Genomic DNA, 20270 nt, shown 5'->3' with positions numbered 1-20270 from the left:
CGGCCATCCTCGGAAAAGAGAGCCATGCTGTACCTCAGTACCCGCACGGAAAGGGCTTCGCAACGGGCGCAGGCAGCCCCCTCGAGAGCTGCCCGTGCGTGCTCCATCCCCAAACATGAGACACACATCTCATGAGAATCTCCATCCGTGATGTACCGAGGGCAAGAAAAAAACACACCTTCTGCACATCTGGTTGCCGGACATGCTGGTAGACTTCTTCTTCAGGTAAGACATACTGCTTGTAGGACTGGAGCTTTCTTCAAACAACATACAGAGCGCCTGCTGAATAAAAAAAAGCTAATGATGAGTGTGTACAGGTGTGCTTTATACTCCTCCGGTTATTCCGTCACACCTTACCGTTCTAGCAACAGGCCAATAGGATTGGAGTGATTTCATTCACGTTCAGACCTGCTTCGCCTAGAGGCGTTCCCATAGTGTCGTAACCGACGCAGTTCGAGTTCCCTCGAAGGGGAACCTCATGATCGACAGAGCCGTTACTACCGCCCATGGAATGACACGCCGGAGTAGCCCCATCAGAGCGTCCACCCTCTCCTGAGAGAACTGCGCTCTCCAGTGAGAAGAGTCCAACATCACTCCCAGATAGGTGAGCCTCTGGGAGGGAAGAGGAGCGCTTTTCTTCCAGTTCACCGTAAAACCAAGGTTAGACAGGTGTGCGACGAGCCTGGCCGTCTGCACCACCGTCTTCAGGTTGATGGAGGTGAGCCAGTGCCCATGGAGCTCTACCTGGAGGGTAGTGATCTGAGCCAGAGAGGAGAGAACCATCTCCACTATACCGGCGAACTGCAGCCTGTGACCCTAGCGGATCAGACTGTTCATCAACCTGTCCATAGAACAGGAAACAAGCCACTCCTAGTAGCGCTCTGAAAGTGGTCGGACCTGCTGATGAGGTGCCGTGGTGGCCATAAAGTGAAGCCAATTTGCTGACCCACCCAGGTTGCGGGTTAACCCATGGGGGGCCCGCCCCGAAAAGGTCTCAACAGAGAAAATGCTGGTAGAACATGAACATGTAGACCATGAGCAGGCCAATAGGGAGCTGTGCCTGCAACAGCCTCGGGCAGACGGTGTTGCTGGCGGTCCTTCTTGCGGCCGCAGCAGTCTTGCCGGGGAGCGGCAATAGGACAACACCACACACCGTGCAACGCCACTGAGGAGGAGACGCCTCTCGTGGAGTGCGCTCTGATGCCATCCGGGGGAGACTCCCCGGCAGACACGTAAGCCTGGGAAATGGCATTGCACAGCCAGTGAGACAGGCACTGCACCGACAGGGGAAGTCCCTTGGACCACTCCCTGTAGTGCACAAACAGACGCTGTGAACGGCGCCAGGCGGCCGTGCACGCCACATAGCAGGACATGGGGGGAGGAAAACCGAGACCAAAAGGAGTTCGCAATGCTTTTAGGCATAGAACAGCCAAGCTGCCATCGCCCTGAATCTTGAGACAAGACGGAGCCACAGAGAGGGCAGCCAGATCGCTGACCCGCTTGGCCGATGTCGGAGCCAGGAATAAGGCGACCTTAGCCGAAAGGAATCTCAGGTCCGCCTAAACCCAATAGCGATAGCCTTAGAGGGCGAAGCCTATACGAAATAGAACAGGGGTTACATACTGTAACCCGGATTCTATGAGATTAGGCGCAGCCCTCTAAGTTGAAGACCTCACTGGACCTTGGTTCTCAGCGCTGAAGAAAAGGCATTTGGAAGCCGAAGGCTGGATGTCGGCGCAGGCGCGTGGAAGGGGTAAACCCAATACCGAAGCCTATACAAAATAGAACCCCTGGCATGATGTGGCAGACATTGCACACGCTTAATAGATGTAGCAGCGCCTTGTCCCATTCTGGACGGCTTGCTGGAAGATATCGTTATTCTTTTTTCCCGGCTGGAATCATCTGCTCTTTAGACAAATCTTCTTAAAGCAGCTCAGTGTTGAAGAAAAATGGGAGCCGGTGGCCAGGTCTCACTGCTGTATATGTACAAGGTGCAGACTTAGGAGGGCGTAGACAAGGTTTTGTCAGTGCCACGCATGTGAGCGTAGGGGTAAACCCAATAGCGATTGCCTTAGGGGGCGAAGCCTATACGGAAAAAAACCATCGCCTCCGCTTCTTACAGCAGTAGGTTTAATGTTGTTTTACAGTTTCATTTGATTACAGGTATAGAACTGTCTTTGCCATCTGTGTGTATATGATGTACACTGATCCTCTATTGCTTCACTTGGCACTGCTGCCATGATCACTGGAAAGTCTGGGTGTGACACCCTTGAGAAAGGTGCTTCACTCACCACCAACTCTTTGAAGACGCTAATAATTGTCATGCTAACTGCCTGTGACTATTAGCGCTGGTGTTTCTGAATAGGATTTTTTTTTCAGTGAGACTCATTTGCATAGAAAGGGGCGAATTTTGCACCAAACATATCCATAAGTCTATTACTTAATTTAGATATGGGGTGGTGATGGGCGCAGTGGATAAGACACTTATGCCTTTGGTGTGAGGGACCCGGGTTCAAATCCACTGTGACACACCACTGTGTCCCTGAGCAAGACACTTAACCCCTAGTTGCTCCAGTGGCACGCCACCTCTGACATGACAAGTCGCTTTGGATAAAAGCGTCAGCTAAATGAGTAAATGTAAATATGAGCAAATAGCATAGGATCACAGAGACGCTATTTGCTTGGCAGTGCAGTTAGGGGTGCATTTCACCCTTAGTGGGTGCTTTGAGAATTAAGTTTCTTTTTTGTCTTATTTGTGCAGGTTTAGCAACCGCAAAAGCCGTGCAACCCTTTTGTGAATTTGATTCTTTTATAGTGAGAGTTAGATTGAGGTCTGTAATCTGTATGCATCTTGACTCTTATTTGCAGGATCTACAATCTGATGAGCTGAAGGGCGCAGCACTGACTTTGTATTCAACCACAATAAGGAACAGGAGGCCTGCTTCAGAGAGAGAAGTAGAAACTTTATGCTGCCAGCAGATAAGGAAGAAGTTGTAACTGCATGCTGTGATATGATGCTTTATCATGTGAAACTGTTAATGTGATTCTTTTCTATAAGTGATGAGTATGAAGAACTAAGATTATGCATTCATACAAAATTGGAAATATTTGATACATTTTGTCTTTCTGCCAAAAATTGTCCTGATTGATGTTTGATGGAGGAGGAGAAATAAGGGCAGTGATGACTGAGGGTTTATAGTGACCGTGAGATGGAGGTCTGCAGCAGTGGAGAAGTGAGTGAGTTACACTTGTCTGACAGGAAGAGACAACAGAGTGAGGTGAAAATCATGAGGCCTGTTGACTCCAAGCACTGTGCAATAAAATCAAGTCAAGCAATGAACATTTGTGTACTGTCTTCTGCCAAGTAGACAAAATAAGAAACATTGAAACTAAAGGATTTGAAACATAAAATGCATGTTTCAACTGAAGGTATGCTAAGTGACTAATTTAAAAATGCAATTTAAAATGATCCCTAGCATTTGTACAAACAAATTCTTATGATCTCCATCTGCACATTGTTGCATTGTGGTAACAAACAGCACTATCTGTCTCAGTGAGGTCTGTAACATGGCTGAGGTTTTCCTGTAGTTGAGATCTGTATCATGAGTGAGGCCTTCAGCTCTCTGCATCAGAGCCACACACAACAAAGGCCTCATGTTCCACGAGAGCAATAAAGCTTCATCATGACTATTGAAATTTAAAGTTAATCTTGGTGTATTTATTGAACCTGTTATCTAAATGTGTCTCTTCTAAAAGCGTGAGAAGATGTAACGTGACACTTGCACAGCCTCATATGAAACCGTTCACTCTCCTCCAGGCAGCACTTTTTTCAGACATGACAGACCACAGCAAAGCTACAGTGGGTGCAGCTCCCATCTATCTTCACTGTGAAATGTACTCAGCCTTCTCAATGCAGATGCGTGTTTGCAGTTATGATGAAAACCTTCATTTACACATTCAAACATTTTTTTAAAGTATGTTTTTGGGGCTTTTTGCCTTTATTTTGAAAAGGACAACTGAAGAGAGACAGGAAATGCGGGGGAGGGGGGTGAAATGCAGAAAAGGACTGTGGGCTGGACTCAACCCCAGGCCTTTCAGATCAGAACTCCGCCTTGTACAAGGGGCGCCCACTCTACCAAGTGAGCTAACCGCCGCCCCCTGCCCATCAGTTTTAAGTGTACTCATCATTGGCAAAATGATAAAATTTGAAATTATAACCAAACTTTATTCTATCAGCATCACATTACTGTAAAGTGATAATGCTGCCAAGTGATTTTTATCAATAGTTGTTTTATTTACTGCAGTAAATTTCATAATGTAAATAAAATCAGGACCTTTGGAACTTTTGTTGAGGGCTGGGGTTACTTATTATAGACACAGATGACACAAGTTTTTAAAATGACGAGAGCAGGCAACATATAGTGGCTAAAAAAAGTACCCAAACAACGTAGATCTTGATCAGCCTTTTGAGAGTACCTGGAATAACATTGAGAATATGAGTGAGTGGAATTCACAACATGATGGGCCCCCAAACTCCCAACACTACTCAAGCCCATTAGCCCCCCACAACAAATTAGTTTAACTTTGTGTGGTACTGTAAACTTTATAAGTCACTCCGCAACGCTTTGGTGATGGTTTTTCACAAGTGCTGGTGTGATCAGTGTAAATAACAACATACAGCATAATGAAATGTCCCGCCTCTTCAAACCCTGACAGAAACTCAGTGTTGTAAAGTGTCATTTCAGTGGCTCGATCATAACCACAATGAGGAACCTGACTACAGCTTTCCTTCTCTGTAGCTTCAGTAAGTACTGCCACTGAATTACTCCACAGCTGCGTACTATTTATAAAAACATTGATTACATTCCTGTTTCTCTCTCAGCAAAATGATTTCTGCTGTTTGTTTCAGGTTTTATCTCTGTGTCAGTTTCTGAGTGTCAGACTGTGGAGGTCCAGTCTGGTGAAGAGGTCACACTGTCGTGCTCCAACTTTTCCAGTTCAACCACTCAGATATACTGGTTGAGAGTGGTCAAGAGAGCCGAGCCCCGTTGTATCGCCTTTATGTTCAAGCCTCTTGAGCCTGCTAAATTCTGTGATGGATTTCAAAATGGCAAATTTGAAGCATCATCCAACATTTCTACTCTCTTTCTCAAAATAAAGCAAGTGGAGTTTTCTGACTCCGGACTGTATTTATTGTTTACTGTGTGTATTTATTTCGCTTATTGTCGTTGCAACGTATTTAGAGGTTGAAGGTAAGATGGTTTTAGTTTGGTGTGTCTTTTGATAGACCTATTTGGTGCTTGTCAAAATAAGGTTTTCAATGTAATACTATCAACTTAATATTTAATTTAAGTGAACCTAGTGATGTGGAAATTGAGTTTGAGATTTTAGATTCATTTGATAATTTCACTTTTAAATTCTTCCTGCCTCACATTAAATCTTCTGTTTCATTTTTTTAAATATTACTCTAATTTATCAGAAGCAACTCGAGGTAAAATGTACAGAATCTAACTGAACAATCTTGTTTATTTCTCGTAGAGGTGTCTTATGGAATAACAAAGCTGAGTGTGATCCTGGTCAGTCTGATTATTTTCCTCATTGTGATCATCATTTGTCTGGCTGTTAAAATCACAAAGCGTCATAGAGGTGATTGTACTTAATTTAACTGTATTTCCACATTCTTTTTTAAGTTGCACCTACAACAGACAAGTTCACAAAATTAACTAAATGCATTATTGTTCAAAACCATAAACCAAACCATTTTTTCTGTCTTTCAGCTCATGTTGAAGATCAGAATCCAGGATGCACAGAGGTGAAGTTTATTATGTTTCATTATTAAATGTTTGTATATCACTTCAAGTCATTTGTTAGTTAATGATAAATGTCTTCTTTTGGAAGCTACTGTGTGAGAAATGAGTGACTGAAAACACTTTTATTCAATCACTGAGTCAGGGCTCAGATGACCTGAACTATGCAACAGTGACTTTTCATCCAAAAACAACAAGGAACCACAAGCCTGCATCAGAAGAAGGGGAGCCAAATTCGGCCACCAGATAGAGCGAGGAGACACCTGGATGGCAGCTTGAAGTGAAACTTGCTTTTTGTTATTAATACGCTGGTGTGTTTTAGTGTGGTTAGTGTTGGACCAACTTTGTGACAGAGATTCATACAAAATATTCAATGTTCTTGTTAATGCTGATTTTTTATTTCTTGCTGTGGGTCACACTTTTGACCGCCTTACATGTCGATCTGAGAGCAGAAGAATATGGTGGGTGTTTGATAGAGGAGGATCACTGAAGTTTAGCTCTCATTTCAACCGTACCAGGGTATAAAAACTGACCTAAGTTCAGCAACACCTCAAGAGACGGCACAGTGCAGTTCAAACACTACTTAGTGAAATTCATGAGGCCTGCTGCAAAGCTCTGTAAGAGTAAAAGAAGCAGTGAACGGTGGTTTAATGTTGTCTGTCAAGCAGACGAAGAAGATCAGCCTCTATATATGGATACATGGAAGCGTTTGAAAAACATACAGTCCATCCCTAAATTAACGGTATGTGTGAGGCATCTGTGTCTGTAAGAGAAGTCTCGAACTCTAAAACTCACAGCCTCACATTCACTCTACAGGCTGGACACGTTGAAGACACGACAGATCACAGCAGCTACAGCAGGTGCAGCTCCATCCATCTCCACTGTGAGATTTTACATTGACATTTATTCATTTAGCTGACGCTTTTATCCAAAGCGAAAATATATCTAACTTTATTATTTTGACATGACAATAATATATGTTTTGTGATGTTGTAGGAAACGATCATTTTTACATCATAATTCTCGTTTTCATTGAAAAACATATTAAAACGTTTTTTGAGGGGATCTGTATCAAACAAAGGTGTGTAGGCCAGGACATTTCTGCAACACGACAATATTTAATTTAAAAATGGTATTTTTACATACTTTTCACCTTTAACAAACATTGCGCCTCCTGCTATTTAAACATTTTGGTAGACCATATTGCAGTTAAAATCTTTCGTTCAGCCCTACATTCAATGCAATTGTGTTTGCAGGATCCCAGTCACACACAGATCACACACACCGAAAATATGTGCCCGACCGCTTGACCACATATCTGTTTTAAACCTGCTTATTACTGGCCTGCTAATAAAATTATTACTATTCATTACTATTATGAGCAAATTGTCGATATGTCAGTATGTAGTTTTTTAGCATAAGAGACACATTTACTATTATCTGAAGTGTAAACTTACACAATGTAATTAACACCCACCATTTACCTCAACTTGTGTAATACTGTGTGTACTGCTGGTATTGATTATTATTTTGATGTCCCTGCTTTGTCAACATCTTTGCCTCTCTTGGTTAGGGTGAGGGTTACTTGTTTATACAAAACAAGCTTGAACATCGCAAGTCATTTTGAGAGATGCTTTGACAGTTGCTTTGCTATTTTTGTAGACGGGTTTTGTTAACGCAAATTGCTGCTGAAACAGTGTGGAACCGCAGAGCGCTTCACATCCATGGAAGAACTTAGAACGACTGAAGTAAAGTGAATAACTTTGTAGTGTAGCGCTTGTGTGATCAGTGTAAACATCAAGATAAGCATCTGTCACAGCCCAGCTTGTTAAACGCCTTTACAGTGTCATAAAGTCATTGCTGTGGCACGATCATACATTATGATCTTCAGCTTGATAAAAGCTTTACTTTTCTTTTCTGCAGCCTCAGTAAGTATCAGCTACATGTCTAACTATTGATACATTATTAGATAAAAGCATAAACTAAGTTCTTGTTGCTCTGTCAGCCAAAGGATTACGATTTCTGCTGACTGTCTTTACCAGGCTGGATCTCTGAGGTTGAGCGTGGTGAAGACGTTAGTAAACGTTTCTCTGATTTTTCAAGTTCTCCCACTCAGATAATCTGGTTCAGACTGGTCAACAGAATTCAGACCTGCTGTGTTTGCTCAATGTACAGCTTTACTGAGCCTGCTTCATTCTCTAGTGGATATCACAATGGACCCAAAATCTCTGCTCTCTTTCTCAGAATCAAGCTAGTGGATTTATTTGACTCTGGACGGTGTTTCTGTGGGTTTTTTGTTTTTCATATTTAAATGTTCAAGTTAATATTGTTGTGAGGTTTTGTCTGTCTGTATTTGGAAGAAAAAAAGATATGCGGTCTAATTGGTTATTGTTAAAATAAGGAGAATGTAAAGAGCAACAACGTTAAAGGAATTTTATCGTCATAATTTTGGAAGGCAACTGTGTCCCTAATGAGAACATGGAAATTTTAGGTCCCCCTGCCTCTCATTAAAATATCTGTCATTGTGCTGGCAGCTGTTTATTAATTGTTCCACAGAGGCAGGTTTGTCTATTTAAATGTTTGCTAGATCTGTGTAGAGAAAGTCTGAGTTATTCATTTCCCTTGTAGAAGAGCCTGATGGAACACAAAGCCTGACCTGTGTGACCTGGACACTCTGACTGCGAAGTACCTGAAGTTCCTGATTTTAATAATGAGGCAAACAGAGCTGTATTAAATTTTATTTTATTTTCAAATTCTTTTCAAGTCAATATTATAAAAAAAAATCCAAATCTCCCTGCTTACCAAAGAGCAACATTTTAAAATAATAATTATTAACTAACTGACCAGGTGTGTTTTTTGTCATTGAGCACATGGAGAACAGGGTCTGCAGTTGTCAATTCAATTATTAGGCTGGATTAAGGAGTTTATTTTTTAATGTTTGTGTTTCAGATGGTAATATCATCATTCCAAGTAATTTATGAGCTGACAATTTTTCTCTCAAATAAATACTTTTTTTTCAGAGTGTGGACAGAGAAATCAACATAAACGAATCAAATCAAATTTTTCATTGAAGGCAGCGATGAAACTCATGATGCCGTCAATGGTGAGTGTAAATACAGGATTCTTATTCTTATTATTTCTTTCATTGAACAGATTGTTGATGTAAAACAAAAATTCAGTTTTGTACATTTTTTTTTGTTTCATGTTATCATCTTTCTTGTAGAAAAGCCTCATGGAAAAACAAATCTGACACGTTTGATGATGGGTGCTCTGATTGTTTTTCTTAAAGTAGTCATCATTGGTCTGGTTGTTAAAATCTGGAAACTTCAGACAGGTACTTTTAAGAGCTCTGAATCTACAGTGAGGAAAATAAGTATTTGAACACCCTGCTATTTTGCAAGTTCTCCCACTTAGAAATCATGGAGGGGTCTGAAATTGTCATCGTAGGTGCATGTCCACTGTGAGAGACATAATCTAAAAAAAAAATCACAATGTATGATTTTTTAACTATTTATTTGTATGATACAGCTGCAAATAAGTATTTGAACACCTGTCTATCAGCTAGAATTCTGACTCTCAAAGACCTGTTAGTCTGCCTTCAAAATGTCCACCTCCACTCCATTTATTATCCTAAATTAGATGCACCTGTTTGAGGTCGTTAGCTGCATAAAGACACCTGTCCACCCCATACAATCAGTAAGAATCCAACTACTAACATGGCCAAGACCAAAGAGCTGTCCAAGGACACTAGAGACAAAATTGTACACCTCCACAAGGCTGGAAAGGGCTACGGGGAAATTGCCAAGCAGCTTGGTGAAAAAAGGTCCACTGTTGGAGCAATCATTAGAAAATGGAAGAAGCTAAACATGACTGTCAATCTCCCTCGGACCGGGGCTCCATGCAAGATCTCACCTCGTGGGGTCTCAATGATCCTAAGAAAGGTGAGAAATCAGCCCAGAACTACACGGGAGGAGCTGGTCAATGACCTGAAAAGAGCTGGGACCACCGTTTCCAAGGTTACTGTTGGTAATACACTAAGACGTCATGGTTTGAAATCACGCATGGCACGGAAGGTTCCCCTGCTTAAACCAGCACATGTCAAGGCCCGTCTTCAGTTTGCCAATGACCATCCAGAGGAGTCATGGGAGAAAGTCATGTGGTCAGATGAGACCAAAATAGAACTTTTTGGTCATAATTCAACTAACCGTGTTTGGAGGAAGAAGAATGATGAGTACCATCCCAAGAACACCATCCCTACTGTGAAGCATGGGGGTGGTAGCATCATGCTTTGGGGGTGTTTTTCTGCACATGGGACAGGGCGACTGCACTGTATTAAGGAGAGGATGACCGGGGCCATGTATTGCGAGATTTTGGGGAACAACCTCCTTCCCTCAGTTAGAGCATTGAAGATGGGTCGAGGCTGGGTCTTCCAACATGACAATGACCCGAAGCACACAGCCAGGATAACCAAGGAGTGGCTCTGTAAGAAGCATATCAAGGTTCTGGCGTGGCCAGCCAGTCTCCAGACCTAAACCCAATAGAGAATCTTTGGAGGGAGCTCAAACTCCGTGTTTCTCAGCGACAGCCCAGAAACCTGACTGATCTAGAGAAGATCTGTGTGGAGGAGTGGGCCAAAATCCCTCCTGCAGTGTGTGCAAACCTGGTGAAAAACTACAGGAAACGTTAAACCTCTGTAATTGTAAACAAAGGCTACTGTACCAAATATTAACATTGATTTTCTCAGGTGTTCAAATACTTATTTGCAGCTGTATCATACAAATAAATAGTTTAAAAATCATACATTGTGATTTCTGGATTTTTCTTTTTTAGATTACGTCTCTCACAGTGGACATGCACCTACGATGACAATTTCAGACCCCTCCATGATTTCTAAGTGGGAGAACTTGCAAAATAGCAGGGTGTTCAAATACTTATTTTCCTCACTGTATGTAACAAATGATGGGATGAGCAAAAAGCCTAATCTATGTGGTCATTATGGAACCTGTAAATAAAAGTCACAACTGACACACATACAAAGGTTTAGTGAATAAACATGCTTTATTTTATTGTTCAGACATTACACGTGAACCTTTATATCAGAAGCATCTGAATGCATTAAATACTGGCAATCCACTTCAGGCAAGAATATGGCTACAGATCAATGGAGATAAAATAAGGCAAAATTTAAAATATAAATCAAATGTCAAATAAAGTGACAAGACTGTGTAAAAACAAAGATACCTTATGACAAAAATATCGGCTGAACAAAAAAATATTGCGTATGAATATCAGCATACTACTATGAATGTGCTGTGAAGTTAGCAAACAGAACAAAATCGATTTGAGCGTCTTAACTACAGAAACTGAACTAGATATATGTGAATATAGTATATATAAGAAATTTAATATTATTTAGTGTTGGCATCCAAATAATCACAATGTCTTTAATGGCCTCAGCTGTTCTATCTCTAGTGAAGCACTTCTAATGTGCAGTTATTTACTGGAATTAATCAATATTAATCGATTAGTTGATGGACAAAAACAAAAACTGACCAAAATATTGTCGAACTTTTTGCTTTTTCTTTGTCATCCATCATATCCCCGCAAATGTTTTCTGTTCCTGGACTGAATTTGAAAATATCAATATATTTTCTGGTATTTTATAGACCAAACAGTTGATCATAAAAATAGTCATTAGATCAATCATTAGCTGAGACGCAGAGCAGTAGCTCGACACTTGTCAGAGAGATAAGTATTTGTGAGGTAGGATGCACTATGTTGGGGTGACTGTAAAACACAACATGAAACCATGAAGTGGACGTAAATACACAATAAGCTGAATGGATGGAAAAGGTTCAAGTCAGTCCAGATTCTAACTCTCTGTCTCAGAGACAACATACCACAGCACAGGGGATGTTGTCATTAAACACTTATTACCATAATACCTTGCAACATGTTACTAAGTAGTCAGCAAGCTGGTTGTTAAACACTGAACCAAGGAAAGGCCAACAACAAAATTAAGCTGCAATAATTAGACGTAACTATATTTTATGCTTCAATCTGTGGACTGATGCTATCAGACAGATATGAACAAGTCAGTGTAGATCAGTTGGTGAAATCAGTCAAACAGAAAAAGCCAACTCTATTGATGTGACATAAAATTTAGGATTACTATTTGTGTGTTTAGAGGTCAGTTTCTGACTATAGCGATAACTTTAAGCTTTAAAGTAAGAGGTATCTATCATGGGCGGAATAGATGTACAATAATAATGAACTAAGAATAATCAGGAATAAAAAACAAAGTATGAGGAAAAAATGGAACACACACTAAAATGTCCAATTAACAATTTAAACCTGCGGTGCGTGACTTTTGTCTCCCCCTTCTGACAATGAGAGTAATTAAACAGCACTTTCAACATGCGCTGATGACATATAGGCTCTGCCATTTTGAGTTGCTACTGCCCCTTTCAGCTCTTTCAAACCAATCATTGCTTATTGGCATAAAACTCATCACTACCAGTGCGCCAGAGTCGCTACACACATCAGGTTTAAAAAAATCTGGTATACTGCGAGACACTGCGATTTACCTGGCAGTTATTGGCTTATTCAGCAGTGTGTGAACCCGTTTGTTGAGGGCTTGGATGTAACGGACGTTCATTTATATGTCAAAGTCCTGCACTCTAGCTTTAAAAAGGCTAACTGCAATAAAAACTATGTTCATGACATAATGCAAATTCACAATGACCAACAGCAACAATGTGTTAAACCATGAAAATCAATATATTGTGAATATAAAATTTCTTATCTCTATATCGCCTTTAAAAAAATACACTTTATACATGAAATCCAACAAACACATTTCACCATGTTCGTGTTTGCACAACTCAGGTGCATCTGCTGAACACTTAGAAGCTACTGTATTCTTGCTGAACTAAGATGGCTTCTCATCTGTTATCCTAATAATCTATAAAGCACACACATTTTATATATATATATATATATATATATATATATATATATATAAATACAATGTAGTTGTTTATTCAAATAAAGGCTGACATTTTCTGATTCACTCTCCCCATCATCAAATATTACTCGACAGTAGCATCTAGGTTTAAGAAGAGTTCTCACAGTTTGATGGAAAGTTGGACCGTGTCCAGTGGCAGGATGTGGTAACACAATGAGGATGCAATATGAAATGTGATCCCAGCTTTGATCAGATTTGGGGCGAGTTAAACAATAAATGCTACAAGAACCAATCAACAGTTTTAACCACGTCCCAGCATGGTGTGCTCATTTCTATATGGTGAACGATAGTTTGAATCCGTTTATGTAATATTCACATCAAACAGATTTACTGTATGACTGGAAAGCTGGTCGGCAGCCCTGAATCAGTTAGAATGCTTCACATTACAGCTCGCTGTAAACAACTCATTCTCTCCTGCCATCCCTTGTTCATGCAGGCATGCAAAAAAAGCACTTGTAAGTAGAGAACTAGAAACCGAACAACTTCTCTCCCCAAATGAAGGCCACTGTAAAAGCTATTTTACACCAAGCATGCAGCTAGGTGGCTTCAGCTCCATTGGCATGGAGATTGTAACAGCATGGAGGCCTACTGTATATGACGGAGGAAAAGAGATGGGATACATGTTGCAGGTGAAGGCAAAAACTGGTTACGCAACGCTCAAAGCTAAAACTGAAAAGGCACTGTGAAATCTTGGCTTGGTGCATATGTACAGTGCACGGCATGCAAAGGGAAAAAAAAACTTCTAGTTTGTCAGCAGGGGAAGGAATGAGTGAAATCAGGGCCCTCAGGAGGTCCACGTCTTCATGGCTACAGTGAGGTAACGGTTAGGGAGTTCTCCTCGGACAATGCTGAATTCAGCCACATGTATTTGTGCTGTGGTTAAACTATACAATTCACATTTCAGCTATATATATATATATATCTCTTCTAACACAGAAATATACCATCAAACCAAGGTGATTTTAAACACTAACTGGAACTTGTTTCATTTGCAGCTAAAAAAAGGACAGTTTGCTTCGTGGAATGTTTTCAGTCAACCACAGGATGTCTGCTTCTCATGAGGGCGAGTTTCTCTCTTTTATCTTAACTTTCTGAGCGGATTCAAATCATGGAAGAACAATTCTGTGTGTACAATTTGGCAAATAAATGATCTGAAACCACACCCAGCTCCAAGAAGTTATCATCTCTTGTTATGAGACGGTATGTCTCCCATGAAACCTGTCAGACTTTGTTGTCCCCGCTGTATTCTATCGATAAAACTGCATCTATAATCCTTCATCATAAGTTTGTATATAGAAGATAATTGATGTACTTAAGTTAGGCAGCAGGATTGTATAGTGGAAGATAAGCATCGTTCACAGCCGGTTGGCTGTGATGAGAGTTTCAGTGTGCTGGTTGTTAAGTGTTTGTTGTACACAGGTACTATAGAGATAGTACATGCCATGTAATGTCTCTGGTGAATTCAAACATATAACTGGACAACAGAGTTAATCACAGGGATCTGACAGCTTTAGCCTGACAGGATAGAGTGTCAAACGCATTGACTGAAAAATAAAGACAACATTGCTTCTCTGGTTTTCAATCACAAAAAACCCTGGTGCTGCTCACATCTGCTAATCTTCATTATGCTGACTGAGACTCAACACATCACAGCGGTTATAAAGAAGAGCTGGGAGAAACATTGAGTATAAATTTGGAAACTAATCAATAATGTTGGGTTAAATGAAACTACGTCAAAGCTGGACTGCTCTGGGCAGAACCGTGTCCTTGGCTTTTTGTTGGTGTGTAGCTGTCAGTGTGCGGCATACTTCTATAGTGATGGTTGGCGGTGTTTATGCTGTATATAGGATGAACGACAGAGTTACTATCACCCCACGTCTCTTCAGTGTCATGCTGGGTGGGGCCAGAGGGTCGGGGATTTACAGGACAAGTCCTGGTCTTTGTGATTTCAGCGCTGTCCCGGGAGTGGGGCCATGGACAGAGAGTCCTCCTCATCGATAATGTCCAGCTCTTCAGTGCGCACAGCATGAGTGATGAGTTGAAGCTCCTCAGAGAGCGTCTCGCTGCGGTATGCCACGCGGATATCAGGGACGTTGGTACGACGGATGTCATTACTCACGGGACCCTCCTTGGAATAATTGGGACCCAGCCAATAGCTTTTGGCCTGGAAGTAGGACAAGCTATATGAGTGAGAAGCTCAGATACAAGCAAAACCCAGAAGGAAGCACAATATCTGACACAAAAAACTGAGTAATAAACATATAATTGTATTTACACATAATACAATAAAGTAGCCACCAAGGGTATGTCACCTGATTAAATACACAAAATCAGAAGACTTGTTTACCTTGTGTGAAAACCCACTCATGAGGACACTGTTTCTTGCCAGCTCACACATGTCACAGGAACTTAGCTTCCACACCTGAGTAGCAATGCTGTACTCCTCCATCAGAGGCTCCTGGGCCCAGACAAACACACACACAGAAAAATGTCATCTCAGCCTGATCACTTCTGGTCATCTTTTGCATTTTGTTCCTTAAATGCAGCACATGTGTAAATTCAGACAAACTTCCTTCACACTGACCTTGGTGAAGTGGAACTGAAGAGGATCATCAGTGGACAGGGAGACCATGAGGCCTCTGGACAGGTACTCCGGCAGCGGGTTGCGATGGTAACTGAGGAACAGGCTGTTGTTACTTAGTGGTGACATGGCGATGCCAATTTGAGCCAGGTAGTAAAGATACTGCAACACCGGGGCCTGATGGATATCACATACAGAGAGAGAGCATGAGAGACAAAGAGAGAGAGACAAACCAGTAAGCATAGCTGCAAGCTACGAGTACATCTTAGTCTTCTTCTTCTAGATTCTTTACACCATCATTGGTTGATTAGGATGGGAGCGCTGCAATTTCCATGTTTTTATGGATGAATAAATTGAACTGTCAAACATTGAACAAACAGTAACTCTTTTAGACAATTTTCAAAATTAATTTTAGAACACATTTTGAATGTCACACAGCCGGCATTTCAACATGGCAAAATAAAACATTTCCGTTGCAGTTTTCTTGGAAACAGTCCAGTGTACTCTGTCCTGACCTTTCTGAGCAGCAGCCCATGGGAGATGTTCTCTGATAACATGAAACCTGACACCAGGTGGTGGATCGGCCCAGCCTCCCCACAGTGAGGTCGCAGCACAAACGAATGAAAGCCTCGCCGCCTGAATTAGACAAATGTTTTCACGAACATTAAAACATTGTGTTCCTTGTGTTGTTTTGTGACTGATTATGTGTTTAATCGAATGGAAGTGAGCATCAATGATGCTTGTTTGTCATGAACGTGTGTACCTTCGCAGGTGGTTGAGCACAGTCATGTTGGCATAGGTGTAGTAGAGGTAGTAGGAGTAGGGTGGGTTGTTTTCTTCTGTCCAGTTGGCTGGCAGCGGGCTGTCGAGATTGAAAATGTGGTGCTCAGGTTTAGATTCATCGTCCACGCTGTCGAAGCCCACCACCTACCAACACACATGCAATAAACAAACATAAACAGAGCAACAATCACTAAGTCTCTTTAAGAGTGAGTCATCAGAATAGCCTGGGTATCTTGTAAAGTGATACTCACATGCTCCAGGAAGAGGTGCAGTTCTGGATGACTGCGGGGGTTGATTGTGGCCTCAAACAGAGGCATGAAGATATTCTCCAACATCTCCTGGAAATTAGCCAGCTGCTTCTTTGTGTGGTACACATCGCTGTTGAGGTGGTGGTTGAATAGTGGCATTTGTGGGAATCATAGAGATGATTATTGATTAGTTTTGTAAAAACGATAACTCTTAAAATGTAGGCTTCATTGTAGTGACTAAAAGCCATAACCCATGTCTACACTAGAGATATAGTAGCTTTTAGAAAGCTGAATCCATGAAGTGTATGATGATGCATCAGACAAATTAATTCCTTTTGGCTCATGATCTTACTACAACCATGTGTTTATGCTCACCAATCTAAAGTCTAGAGGCTAAATGTTGCACGTCAGCTTCAAGGTAAAGCAAGTTAAGGGGAGTACTTACAAAAGACGGGGCACCTGGATAAGCCAGCGCACATTATCAGAGTACACTCGATGTTTCACGGCCCACTGAGCCAGCTTATCCCATTCGTCTCGTGAGCGACCATAGATTGACAGACGCAGCTCAGAGTTCTGGTACTTACTTTCCTCCAGATCAAACATCACCTCCTGGAAAAACAGTGACAGAGGGAGATTGATGTATCGGTTTGTGCATGTATTGACAAATTATATTTGGACAAGGCACAGATATGCGTTACATATGAAATGATTTCACACCTTGATTATGTGTGCAAAGTATTTTCCTTCAATGTAGTTGTCGGTCTTGATGAAGATCTCTCTGAGGATGGATTCTCCAATGGGGTTGTATTTGGCGTTGAATTTGTCAAACCGATGGAACGTGTTACGGTCCTGATAAAAAAACAAAACCAGTCAAACCTCATTTTTATCTATACCAAATGTATTATGAAGTGTCCCTTTGTACAGCATGTCTCAAAATATTTTTTTATTAAGATACTACTTTCTGCTGCTCTCATTTCTCACCGCATGCATGTCGAGGGTGTCTACGCTCAGGTCAAAGGCTGTGAGGTTCATGCTCTCAAACACATCTTTGAGGGTCTGACCGCGGCCGCGTTCAATGTGAACGATCTCCCCAGGGTATTTCTTCATGGCTCTCTTGATGAATCGCAGCAGGTGCTTCTGATTCATGCAGGATGATGCATGTATGTGTGTGTCCACCTGGAGTTACGACAGAGCAGAATATGTGCGAGGCAGATCAAGACAATGATATTAACAATGAAGTTAAATCATTTATTCCCATTTGGAATGTAGGAATGTTGTCAACTAACAACAGCTCAGGCACAGAGCCAACAGGATGTTATGAAAACAGTGGTGACTCAACAGCTGCCATTTGTTGGCTCTTGCCTTTCGTATGTTGTAGAAGTCTCTGTGTGGAACTTTCTTCTGAGCTGCCAACTCCTTCATCTCATTCAGGAGGATGTGCATCTGGAATTTAGAGCTCAGGTATTGTAGGCGGCGGTAGCAGAAAGACTTCCTGTATACAGAGGAAACAGATTTAATTTAGAATAAGCACTGAGCTTCAAAACAATGACATTTGTATAACCATGGTGTCAATGAAACACTCACACTGGCCCATTGATAATGAGCGCCATCATAACGTTCATGTCTGCAATATACTCCTTCAGGTCAGGGTAGGGCAGGTCCAGTTCTGAACCTCTGAAAAAGAACAGTATAAAAGTTATATGAACAGATTACCTTTTTATTTTCATATTTGAAATGTCACTCTACATGTACAAACGCATACTTGTCCATGTTGTTGTTCTTGGTGTAGACATGGACCACTCCATCCACCATCTGGCAACCATATCCCGTGTCTGCCGGCATATTTTTGGGGTCTTGATTGTCATAGGGGTGTGTCTCTGAAACAGGTGGGTGGACAGGGGCATCTGGGAAAACAAGAAATTGATATTAATTAAAGTTATTTCATCCATGCTATACTTATTAAAATGATAAACAATGACACGATTATTGCTCAGATAAAAAGAGACAAAGCATAGAAGCTTTTATTACATAGCAGTCCCAGGTGACTACAGTTTCTATTATTATTATTATTATTGAAATTCTCTTAACATCCCGACAGCAATCAATAAATCAAACTCTTCGACACAAAAAATAAAAAAATCCGGAAGTTGTAGATGTGGCTGGGCTATAATAAGCACGGTCCTACCTACCAACCAGCCTAAGTGCCCGCACTCTACCTGTAAGAAAATGTGTTTTGAGGACTGGATTTAATGACAGGCCTGAAGGGAGGGGTGTGTGATTTTTTTATTTTGATGCTTTTAAAATCTAGCTGTCTCTTGCTGGTTGCCAACCCTAGCCTTAATGACAATAAAAGAGAGTTGTTTTGATCGTATAAAACAAAGAAAATCCTCACATTTGAGAAGCTAGGACAAGAAATTGTTTTGGCATTTTGCTTGAAAAATTTGTCAAATGATTAATCAATTACCATAATAGCTGATATTAATTTTTCAATAATTCCTGGTATGTTATATATAATAATGGGCAACAGGACAGAAGAATGTGTTGCCTCCACCATGTGTTCTATCCTTTCTGATGTACACTTTCTAACTGCTAGTTCTTCCCAACTTTAGACACATAGTATATGTGTGGTGTGTGTGCATGTCATACCAGCATCTACAGGGGTCTCTGGTATATCATCATAGACTCTCAGATCCAGCGGCTTCATCCCAAGCTCCTGCAGGGCGTGAGCTGTGGTCTTACAAAAACTCTGCATAGATCGATTTATATACTTCTCCCGAATGAATAATGCCTTCACCACACACTTCGCAGCATCTACCAGGTCGGTGAAGGGCACCTGGCAGACCGACAGTAAAGAAAATGGATGAAATTGAACTTACTGGAGTTTAGGTTTAAATGTGATGATGAAAACACACACAAAGCACATTAAAAAAAAGCTCCTCACCCCACACTTTTCCTCTCCAGATATTGAGACCCGCTGGTACTCTCTCTCCATTGGCAATGCCCTCTCCTTAAAGGCACCATCAAAGAAGTCCACACTCTTCTCCTTCATTATCCTTAAAAGGATAGAGACGGAGAAAAGGAGATTATAAAAACAAGAGAAAGGTATGCAGAGGCAGGACCGATGAGGGTACATGTGGATATAAACAGGAAGAGTGGCATTAAAGTAAATGAAGAGAATCAGTGATTTTATTAAGTTGTAATGGCAACATCAGAAATTACTGCAGTTTATTGTTTGAAACAATGAGTTTGTAAAGTATTCTGACCCCTACACTTTAATCAACACACTCCGTTAACAATGTTATTTTCTTTAAAACACACAAAAAAAATGAATTTTCTCATTTACATATACATTCAGACCCTCATTCAGTATTTTGTAGACATTAAAAGCTGTGATTGCAACCTTCTTGGATTTGGCAGTTCTGCACACATTAAGGTTGAGAGTTTGTATTCTGTCATTATTTAAGGCCACTGCATGCAGAACATTAGTGAACAGCAATCTTCAAGTCTCTCGGCAGGATTTCAGTGGTTCAGTTCTTGGGGTCTTGGTGAGCCCATTGTGTTCCTGCAAACCTTGCACGCTGAAAAAAAATATGCATGAGTTCTCTTCAGGGATAGCATTAAGATGTCAATGCATCTACATAATAAACTCCAATAGTTAACTTACAGCCGCAGACTTTCACACTTGAGAGACAAAAGGTACCCATTTGTACATGTATCAAGTCACCAGCAGGGGGAAGATGTGGTCCATCTCCAATATGCTGATTATCTCTGTCAGTGGTTCTGGAGAAAAGTACTTCCACCAGTTCAGAGTTCCTAAATACTGC

The 20270-nt window shown here is 41.2% G+C and overlaps 1 protein-coding gene across 11 annotated transcripts in view; it reads right to left on the bottom strand.

Moving 5' to 3' along the window:
• Positions 1-10846: 10846 nt before the first annotated feature.
• LOC123986762 (AMP deaminase 2-like) overlaps positions 10847-20270 on the bottom strand; it is a 32766-nt gene continuing 23342 nt past the window's right edge. For all 11 annotated transcript variants that reach the window (XM_046075117.1, XM_046075114.1, XM_046075113.1 and 8 more), the window contains 14 exons: positions 19388-19499; positions 19093-19279; positions 18209-18350; positions 18031-18120; positions 17809-17938; positions 17428-17622; positions 17164-17295; positions 16892-17055; positions 16450-16576; positions 16179-16342; positions 15931-16051; positions 15419-15592; positions 15182-15292; positions 10847-14998 (listed from right to left, as the gene is read on the bottom strand). In XM_046075117.1, coding sequence (XP_045931073.1) covers positions 14783-14998; positions 15182-15292; positions 15419-15592; positions 15931-16051; positions 16179-16342; positions 16450-16576; positions 16892-17055; positions 17164-17295; positions 17428-17622; positions 17809-17938; positions 18031-18120; positions 18209-18350; positions 19093-19279; positions 19388-19499 — 2065 coding nt within the window. In that variant the 3' untranslated portion in view covers positions 10847-14782. The remainder of the gene's footprint in view (positions 14999-15181; positions 15293-15418; positions 15593-15930; positions 16052-16178; positions 16343-16449; positions 16577-16891; positions 17056-17163; positions 17296-17427; positions 17623-17808; positions 17939-18030; positions 18121-18208; positions 18351-19092; positions 19280-19387; positions 19500-20270) is intronic.

This window comes from Micropterus dolomieu, linkage group LG18 (assembly GCF_021292245.1).
Source record: "Micropterus dolomieu isolate WLL.071019.BEF.003 ecotype Adirondacks linkage group LG18, ASM2129224v1, whole genome shotgun sequence".
In the NCBI taxonomy this organism is placed as follows: domain Eukaryota; kingdom Metazoa; phylum Chordata; class Actinopteri; order Centrarchiformes; family Centrarchidae; genus Micropterus; species Micropterus dolomieu.
This window is presented reverse-complemented; position numbering and strand designations above follow the sequence as displayed.